The 10,150-nt window shown below is 36.8% G+C and overlaps 1 protein-coding gene across 2 annotated transcripts; it reads left to right on the top strand.

Annotated features, from left to right (window-relative positions):
- Positions 1-736: 736 nt before the first annotated feature.
- On the top strand, positions 737-8,998 carry LOC110787776 (protein MLN51 homolog). 2 transcript variants are annotated; one of them, XM_021992421.2, is made up of 11 exons: positions 737-1,630; positions 3,276-3,378; positions 3,602-3,804; positions 3,885-4,678; positions 5,354-5,465; positions 6,405-6,527; positions 7,472-7,536; positions 7,623-7,668; positions 7,769-7,989; positions 8,445-8,540; positions 8,655-8,998. In XM_021992421.2, exons 1-9 carry the CDS (start codon positions 1,053-1,055, stop codon positions 7,794-7,796), a joined length of 2,052 nt encoding a protein of 683 aa, XP_021848113.1. In that variant the 5' UTR covers positions 737-1,052; the 3' UTR covers positions 7,797-7,989; positions 8,445-8,540; positions 8,655-8,998. The 2 variants fall into 2 exon arrangements, with proteins under 2 accessions (XP_021848113.1, XP_056698838.1); XM_056842860.1 differs by having other exon boundaries at positions 8,445-8,998.
- Positions 8,999-10,150: the final 1,152 nt, after the last annotated feature.

Here is a 10,150-nt window from a genome sequence, read left to right as displayed (position 1 = left end):
ACAACTCACAGGTATGATCGATTCCAATAAGTTACATTTGGTCCAACGAGATTCAATAAGTTTAGTAATTTCCACTTGAAGATAACACACCCTTGTTTCATTTACATAATTTTTTTTACAAAATTTCATACTATACATTATCATAACTCTAAAACTTCCTACAATACTTCAGCTTGCCTCTACTACAAATGTTTAACAGTTATGAACTATCGTAATATCGTCTCTATCATGCAGAAAGAGAAATATTTTAGTCGTTGTCTTGTTACCAAAGTAGCTAGAGCACGATCAAGTGCAACTGGCTCATGATTTAGCGCATATATAAAGTAGTTGTAGATGCGCTTTAGCTCCTACTCCCCACTTCCCGCCTTAATTAGTTTTAGACTTGAATTTCTTATATGTTTCTCATATATAAAAATAAAATAGGACATCATACTCATACACAAATCAATCAATAATCTCATCCACCTTCTCATTTCTAAAACAATACACATGACATCATACATTCAAAGTTGTTCTTTTAAGTTACTGTCGATGCATTTTTTTTAGTGCCAACCATAGAGTATTACACTTTCTCCGTTTTTATAATTTGTTTATTTTTTAACTTACTATATTTAGACAACTTCGTAATGGACATATCACTTTACTTTCACATAAACTCTTTTCTTTTTTCTTATTCTTTGATGAAAATGCAAGTGTAAATAAAATTGAATAGTTTATAGATTATATTAACTCTCTTCAAAAAGCCCCCGTACAATAATAAAGATAAACCCCGTGGTGTTCTTCTTCCTCTCCAATCAAAAACCTTCTCAAAACTCCCAATTCTCTCTCAAACACAAGAAAGACGACCCAATTCCTTTACCCGATTTGTATAAAGTCTTCTCTTTCCTTTCGATTTTATTGTTGACCAAACTTCCCCCAATTAAACTTCCCCAAAAACCAAAATATCTTCATCATCTCTCTCTCCGGAAAATCTAGGGTTTCGATTGCGGGAGAAATTCATCACAAATTGCATCGATTTGGTAGAAATTTAGGGGGAAAATTAGGGTTTTAGAATGGAGAAGATGGCGGGAGAAGGCGAAGAAGAGACGGAGTACGAGAGTGATCCAGAAGAAGCGAAGATGTCGTTGAAGATGCGAAGGAGAGAAGCCAGCGACGACGAAGATGGCGGTGATGATGATGATGAGGAGGAGGAGGAGAGAGAAAGAGAGGTGGATAGGAGGAGGGAGGCGCCGCCTCCGAGGTCGGGGATCGTTGATTCCGAGAGTGAATCTGATGGGCAGGGTGCTGCGGCGGACTATGATGATGAGGAGGAGGAAGAGGAGGAAGGAGAGGAGTATTACGATGAGCAGGAAGAGTATGAGGAGGAGGGAGCAGTTATCTTTGATGAGTATGATGGGAGAGAAGCTGGTGGGCAAACTGAGGGTGCGGAAGGTGAGGTTGCGAAGGCGAAGGCAGTGGGAGAAACCGACGAGGGCGGGAAGACGGCCGACGGTGGCGAAGGTGTAGAAGGTGAGGGTGGTCAAGGTGAAGAAGGTGAGAAGAAGGAAGTTGAACCATTTTCTGTACCTACTTCTGGAGCTTTTTATATGCATGATGATCGTTTCAAAGATAATAGTGCTGGTAGACACAGGTATTGCTTCTACGATATACTGTATTTCTGCTTTCGTTTTGTTATGGAAAAATGGGTGTATTGCATTAAGTGGATTGTTTCTAGGGGACAATTGGAGCACTATTGGATAACTGAATTGTAGTGTGGACACAAAAGTATAGGGTGTATAGTGTGAAATCTGGATGATTGACGTTGATTCTTGTGATTTGGTGTCTTTTTAGTTTGACATCCCTTCCATGAAAGATTTATGTGTGAAGATGGATAAAGTAGGATCAGATGAAAAAAAAGCTTGTTAAAGTGATGTTCAAATCTTAGTGATGCGGGTTTGTAACTTCGTATAGCATATGGATGGCAAGTATTCAGTCGAATAATAAGTGAACTGATGTTCACTTGTGTTATGTTTGAAGCTATCTCATTCTCATCTTCTTTCATAAGCTCCACTTATATGTCAATTCTCATCATTTCAAATGCAAAAGATGTCACATGAGCTACTCTCCATTCATTCGAATCTACAGGAATAAGTAGGCAATAACAATATGAAAATGGGACTTATTGAGTTATTTTTAGTCTGTTTCTTACAGCTTGTTTTTCGAGTTCTCTTTTAGTTTGTTAAAGTTAATGTTTTTGAGCTCAATTTCTTGAAGAGTAATATATATAACTAATGAGAAGTTCAGAACTCATTGGTGAGGTATGTCGAACATCTGCATTTCAGTATCCTGTAGGATATGTATGTTTGCCTTAGCAAGACTTCAAATGTTCTTGATCTATGTACAGGCTTGCGAAGGGGTTAGAAGAATTAGTTTTATGAGAGTAAAGTTAGTACACCACAACTACAACAATACCCAAAGCCTTATTCCCTAGAGAATTGGGCACCGAGATATTATCTTCTGGATACTTGATCAGACAAATGTTATCTATTGTTTATGGAGGATTTGATTGATGTCGATTGCAGATTCTTCATTTCTTCATTTATACTGAAAGATTATCGTCTTTTACTCTTTCCTTCTTGAAGATATACAATATCCCTTCTAGCACATTAGAATGGTTGTGAATAAAAAGATATTCTGCTCTTGGCACCGTATCATACTCTCCTGTGACACTTTCACGGGTCACCTTCCTTGTCAATCATCAGAAATTATAGGAATGAAAATTATAACTTGGTTCTTTTGCTTCTAGTGCTAGTGTCAATCATCAGAAATTATAGGAATGAAAATTACAACTTGGTTCTCACAGTAAGTGTTCATAATTTCTCGCTAGTGCAATTGTAGCGAAACCTTGCTACGTGAAATATAATTACTGGGAAAGGAGGGTTGATTATACCTCTTGGTGATGTTCTTTTTCCTTTATTTTCTTGGGGGAGGTGGGAAAAGGGTACCATGCCTTGGTATTCTGGAAGAAGTTTTCTTAGAGTTTATGAAGATGCTTAGGATTTCACTTAGTTTTGCCCAGTTTTCTGTGTTGACTTTACCACCACTTATTGTGGTTTTCTTATTATCTACCCTGTACTCAGTTTTTTACTTATGGTAAAAAATTATTAGCAGCTCTTGTGTTAGCTTTTGTACAGTTGGCCTTTTCTCAATGCTTGGTTCTCGATGGCTTGCATCACTGGTTTAAAGATGTTATTTTTGCTTCTTAATTAATCATTTCAACTGTTTTCTTTTATTAGGCGAACTTTTGGTGGTAGAAAGTTGTGGGAATCTAAAGATGAGAGGAAATGGGGGCATGATAAATTTGAGGAAATGAACACGAACGACAGGCGTCATGAAGAGGTAATGTTGTTTATTGATCTTTCACTGTTTTCTTGTGCTTCCTTTTCATTCCATGTGCAAAATCAGATTAGCTCAAGCACGAATACAAAATAATTATCTACCTTTTTATTTAACTGTTAATTGTTTTTGTGGCTGCTGTTTTAGCTCAATGGAAGTCTATTGAGTTTGAAAAAACTGTTTTTTTCATTAATTTTTGTTACTGATTATATGCGAGTTTCATCAGGGGAGAAGGCCTTCTAGAGGATTTAATCGAGGTCGTGGGAAAGCTAGAGGTCCAGATCGTGGGTATGCTCGCGGGGGCAAGACGAGAGAATATGCTGGTAACAGCGACCAAACTCCACCTAAGGATGTGAGAGGAAGAGGGCCTAGAAGATATCAACCTTCAATGAAGAATAGGAGTGAAACAATCCCACCACATAACAAACAGTGAGGACTCTGAATTCCTTCCGTGTTGTGCACTTCTTTTTTGAAAGATAAATTTCTAAATGTGACCTGTTGCTTTTCAGATTGGCCAAGTCTCTGGACAAAAAATCACATACTGGTTCTGGTAGAGTTTCTGCTTCAACGGATAGTCCTAATGTGGATCATGAACCATCTGGTGCTAAGAAAGTTGCATCCAACCTAAATTCCGCTTCTCCTCCTTTTTATCCATCAGCTTCATCTAGTAAAGATGTTCCATTGACACAGAAAAAGGAAGCACAAGCTGGAAATCATAATAGGAATATTCACCCTTCTGCTGTGAACCATAATGTATCTATGTCACATTCAACTTCTTCATTGCGAGGGAAGAATGTTATTGATTCTATGGACATGGACAAGTTGCACATTAACAATTCTGTTTCTCCAGCCCGTGGCAAGCCATTGAATAATGCTTCATCAGTGGGGGCTTCTCAGATGACTCAGTCTAGGGCACAGGGAAGAAGTGTAGCACCATCTGGGCCTCCCGTATTTCAGCCTCCTCAAACAAATAACCAGGTTAACAAAGTTTCTCTATCAGCAGGTCAAGCTTCCCAGCGGATGCCTGTTCCAAGCCGAGGTCAAACTTCTCTGCAGACTCCAGGTCAGCAACCGGTCCAACGGCCTCCTGGTGGTCCTCAGAGTTCTCCTCCAAAAGCAGGCCTGGTGACAAAAACATATGAGCCTGGAAACTTTGAGTCACCTCTAGAATCTGGTAATTCTAAGATTGTTGTGGCTGGAAAAGGAAGTACACAGGGAACTGGAAGGGGTGCGCTTGTATATGGTGGTGGGCCCGGTGGAAACATGGGTTCTGGTGATCCAAACGTTCCAGCTTTCTTCCCAGGTAATATATTGTTCCTTTTCTTGAAGGAGTTGAATTTTTTTTTTTAACGTGTTTCACCTTCTGAAAATTCATGTTATCAAGTGCAGTGAACCAACATTGGTCGAGTCTAATTGAATTTATCCGTCTGTTTTGGTGAAATTTGAGTTATTGGACAATCAGTTGTTGTGGTTTGATCCTTTTATGTTTTTTCTAGTTGATTGTGTCCTGTTTCAAGTAAATATTTTCTTTTAGAGGAAGCCCATCTGTTTTATGGGCTACTTGATCCAGTTCAATCAAGGCAATTCTTGTGTGACTTGTTTGTCAAAAGTTATGTGGCTAGTGCATTTGAACAAATATATTTATTTTGGCATTCATACAAGTGTTGACTTGCCAATAGATCAGTGACTGTCACACACAAGGGAAGCCATTTGTTATATTTCTTGTACAACTCTTGTTAGGAGATATTTTGTTTGAGATAGTAAGAAACTTGGCAAAATTATTCATTAGTGTGAAATGTTTTTTGAAATTATATCCAATATTTGATTTAAAAAGCTATCATATAACATCAAAATTTTGTTTCATTTTTTAAACTATCCTTTTCCCATTATGTCATGAGATTTAAATTTAAAATGTACCCGTATTTGTTTTTGCCTTTCCCTTTTGCTTGTGAAATATCTATTGTTTGGCTTTATGTAGTTATGCAATTTGGAGGCCAGCATCCGGGTGGAATTGGAGTCCCTGCTGTTGGAATGGCGTTTCCTGGATATGTTGGTCAGCCTAATGGTCTTGGAAATTCTGAAATGACATGGTATGTGCTCTTGTTCGTTGAATTTTTTCTTCTTAAAAGGTGTCTTAGATAAATAATAATGTGATATTATTTGACATTTCAAAATATCAATCCAACACTCGTTAGTTTCAACTACCATTTTAATAATAACACCTCCTTCAAATTTGTTCATATTCTTAAATAGATTGAGCAATGTTTGTGTTAGTAAACATTTCAAACGTTATGAACTAATTGATTTGTTTGGCTTAGATCTTGACAAAGCTTTCTTCTTTTAGGAATTCATTGTATATTTCCATTATGGCTATAGAGGATGCTTTACTTTTCATGTTTGTGTTAATATGTATTATGCTAACCACGGTTTTATCATCAGTTCAGTCAAGTTACCTGATTGATCAGTGTGTCTTTTTTTATATCGATAATGTACTGCTACCTGCAGTAATGTAGTTCTATTTGTTGCAGTTGAAAATCTGTGCTTTCATATTTGGTTTGTGTGTTTCTGGTTTTAAATCCATGGTTGAAATTCTGTTTTTGATTAATGGATAATTAGCTGTGAATCTGTCATGGATCTTCTTCACTTTTTGGGTTTCAGTTTTGTCTTTATCAGTTACCACGTGAAGTAATTTGTAGAGTTTTTCTGTTGATTCATTGCTGTGGGAGGGTTCCCCATCCACTTTCATGTGTAAAAGCCTTCTTTGATTTGAATAATTTCTTTTAGAAAATAAGAAAAATCTGGAAGCCTCATAATCTGTTTCTTGATGGGACTTGTGAATGAAATTACATTTATATCCAGTTTCCTGGTGCTCATGCTGTTAAACAACTTGAGTATCTGTAAGCTATATATGTTTTGAGTCACAGTTGTTTGCTATGTGCTCCGTAGTTTTTTTGTGAAGTCTGATTCACCTCGTCATTATCATTTTATGGGCTTTAAACTTATGAGTGTTTCCTTTTGAATATATACAGGTTACCTGTACTAGCAAGTGCTGCAGGTGCTTTGGGAGCCTCATATTGTTCGCCTTATATTTCTGTTGATGGTTCATATAATCCCCGGCCAACAGGGCAACCATCTGCCTTGCCTGCCCCTAGGTCTGTATTTTAATTCAACACTTTGTTGTTTATTAATAAAAGTTTGCAATTTACTCTGTTTTTTGGGGAAAGGTATTGAATATAACATGAGCGGAGCTCATTCAAGATGTCTGCACTTTGATATAGTTAAGCCTATTAGGAAGGCTTTCAATTTTGTACTCCTACATCACTGTAGGACGACCAGGCTTGCAATATATTTTACATGTATTCCTTTCTGAAAATGTTGATGCCTTTTTTTCTGCCATTATTTTCTGTTGTATTTTCTGACTGACGTGACCATGCCAATTGGATTGAAAAATCATACTTTTGAAAACTTAATACTCAGTAGATTTTTTTTTATCAAAACTGATGCTAGTTAGTATGTCGAGTCGTAAAAGTTGTATCAAGGATGTTAGATCAGAGTAAATCTTGCCTTTTGTGTCTGTTCTGATCATAAGAAATGTATGCACAACTTTGTTGATCATTTACTGATAGTTATCTCAGCAGAATCAATTCAGTACTCCAAGTCGGTTAGAAACTAAGTTTGTATGAATAGGCAGAATAGCCTTCAGGCTCCCAAGAAAAAGCTCATTTTTGCTGATTGTAGTGTCATTGCCTTTGATAATAATATTATTGAACTATTTGCACTCATCTGAGTCAGTTCTTGCTTAGGTGAAAATGTTGATTTATCTGGTTAAAAACTAATCCTGAAAAAATATTCTGTGTTTCCAACTCAGCTTTGAAAACTATATTTACATGTAATGCTTGCGCAATAACTGATCTTTTGTTATTAAAGTAGTTGAAAGTGCAAGTAACCTTCGCAATATAAGCCTATGCTTCTTTGCTTGTTATTACGCATTAACTGGACAACTTAATTCAGAAGCTCAAATGTTATTGTGTTGGCAATATTGCTGCCCTATGGGGTATTATTAGCTTAGAGCTTAACATTCTTCTTTCTGTTGCAGCAAGGATAATAATAATAATAATCTCAGTAAACCTGGCAATGAATTAAAAGCTCCACAAAGATCTGGTAAAAATTACAACTATTATAGCTTTTAGATGGTAATTTTAGTCACTATTTCGTCTTTATTTTGATCTGATTCTGCATTTCTGCAGATGTAGCAAATGATGAGTTCAATCAGAGACAAAATAAGCCTCGCAGGTGGGTAGAACTCTCTTTTAAAAAAAATCGTTATATAATATATATTATTTTTTTCCAGCTGTCTTCTTAATGATAGCTGTCCCTTTTTCCGGTTTTGCAGATACTCAAAGATGAATTTTAGTCAGTGAAGTACATATTGAAGCTTCTGCCTGCTATTCAAATAAGATATGAAAGTTGTTTCCTTGAAATTGAAGATAGGTCGTGGTTGGCTTAAGAACTCGGGTTTATTCTCATCATAGGGCTCCTTTTCTGACACCCTTTGTGTTCTCGTGCTCTTGTGCTAGACCACATTGGACCTTCTATGTCTCAGAGATATCTTAGGTAAGCAATTTTCCTAGTGATTGCCATGAAGGCTCCGTTTGGTAAGGTGTAAAATATTTTCATGGAAAACGATTTTCCCTTCAGGAACTTTTGTTGTTTGGTTGGGCAAGGGATGAAAAACAATTTTCACAATTCCCTCAAAGGTGGAAAAACCTTTTCCATTTGAAAGGGAGGGAAACCATTTTTCCTCTATACCTCCCTCTCCTTTCTTCCCTCGATCTCCACCGTCTTCTCCCATTTTCTTTTAAGGAACCAAACAAAGGAAAACTAGTTTGAAATTATGTTTCCCGTGAAAAATGTTTTCCATGGAAAATCATTTTGCAATGAAAATGTTTTACACCAAACGGAGCCGGAATTCATGCAGTTCATATTTTACATACCTTGGTTACTTTCAAGTTTCAGTTGTGACTACGGTCATTTACGAGGCTCTAATTTGTCTTTTTAACGGCTTGCAGTTTATATGGTATTCATCTGCTCAAGCTGTTTTTCAGTTTAGGAAGATTTATTGCGGTCAAATGGGGTTGGTTTGTAGCTTTCGGATGGATAATGCGGTATGGATCATGGACCAAATTAATCTTTTCTCTATTGATTGGACTTGTTGCCTTGGGCTGATAATAGCAATATATAAGCGTGTTGGTGTTCCGTGCTTCTTCTATGGTTTTTAGGTTTTCTGGTGGCTTGGTTTTCATGAAGCTCGTTCAGTATATATGGCTTTTTTGAGGAAGTGTTTTGCAGAAGATGTTCAAAAAGCCAGACCTGATGTGCAATATTATGCATTTGCTTTTGCTATATAAGTGTCTAAATTTATTTATTTTTGGTTTATGTTGTCAAATTGGCTTTTCGGCTCATGTTGATCTTTTTATTCTATTTTATTTTATTCATGTCTTCCAGTTTTAATGTGATTGAGGAGATAATCAATGTTTTTCTGAGGACTTGCTTGGGTAAATGAGCGCTTGCATAACTTTATTTTATTCGTGTATGAATGAACATTTGACTCATTACCGGACTATATCAAGCTTTCATTTTGTAAAGGACCAAAGGAGAAGTATGGTTTTCCGTCTTATATTCAATGTTTTTTTGTCAACGTAAATTGCATTTGAATTAACATTCAGCCTTGCCTTGACTAAAGATTGAGGCACAGGCCAGGCCCACGACTTTGTGCTGGGCCGTGTTTTTTTCATGCTCAGGTTTGGCTTTTTCGTACCGGGTTGGGCTTCGGGTCGGCCGACCCACAGCCTTCTTTAGCCTCGACTCTAATGTGTAATCACTGCTAGGTCCTTATAACTGTGTATTTCTCTTGCATTTTGTTGCAACTTCACATATGTAATGTCTATGGCTTGGAGAATGGGGAATATAAGTGTTTAATATTTCTTCAGTCCTTATATAGGCTCCCATTTTGTTGCAATTTAGTGTAGAGCTCCATACTCTTCACATTGTCTTATTTTAGAAAATATAATATCATGTTATTATTTTAAAAGGTTAATTAAGTTAGAGTAATGTTGACATACATGAAACTAAGTCCTATTTGCATGTAATATGTGCGTTAACGTACTGACAGCAAAATTAGTAGAAATATGGCTTTGAAGCCTGCACAAAAAGTTTCAGCGAAGAGGTAGACATACACTTCTCATAGGTTAAAACACAATAGCTTAAGATAATCCTTCTAATTTTAGCAAACTTTGAAATAAAAACAAAAATAAACATAAACCTGGTAATATATCTGATGTATCATTAAAGATAGTAGTGGGCTGGCCCGACCTAACCCAACCCTGCACGCGGATGGGAAAAAGCACGGCCTAACACGAGCAAGAAGTCGTGGGCCATGGGCTGGGTGTAGCCGTGTAGGTCATATTTTTTTTTGAATAAGCCCGACATGACACGCTAAATTTAGGCATTGTTCTGTTCGAATTATTTTGATTTATTTCAAACAAAGTAAGTTTAGTTTAGTTCAGACAATACAAGTTCAGCAAAAATAAGTTTTCTTAGACATTTTCTCACACAAATAAGTTTGTTTCAGACAAAATAAGTTTTTTTTTCAGATAAAATAAGTTCAGGTAAGTTCAGATTAAGTTCAATCCAATAAAATGGAGGCTTAGTAAAATTTTAAGCTTAACACGAAGACTCGGCGGGTCCCACACGGGGTCCACGTGTTTGGGCTGGA

This window comes from Spinacia oleracea, chromosome 4 (assembly GCF_020520425.1).
Source record: "Spinacia oleracea cultivar Varoflay chromosome 4, BTI_SOV_V1, whole genome shotgun sequence".
In the NCBI taxonomy this organism is placed as follows: Eukaryota; Viridiplantae; Streptophyta; class Magnoliopsida; order Caryophyllales; family Amaranthaceae; genus Spinacia; species Spinacia oleracea.
This window is presented reverse-complemented; position numbering and strand designations above follow the sequence as displayed.

Coding starts and splice junctions, on each gene's coding strand:
- LOC110787776 (XM_021992421.2), top strand. CDS start 1,053: ATGGAGAAGATGGCGGGAGAAGGCGAAGAAGAGACGGAGTACGAGAGT. Junction 4,679..5,353: donor CGTTCCAGCTTTCTTCCCAG/GTAATATATTGT, acceptor GGCTTTATGTAG/TTATGCAATTTGGAGGCCAG. Junction 5,466..6,404: donor GGAAATTCTGAAATGACATG/GTATGTGCTCTT, acceptor GAATATATACAG/GTTACCTGTACTAGCAAGTG.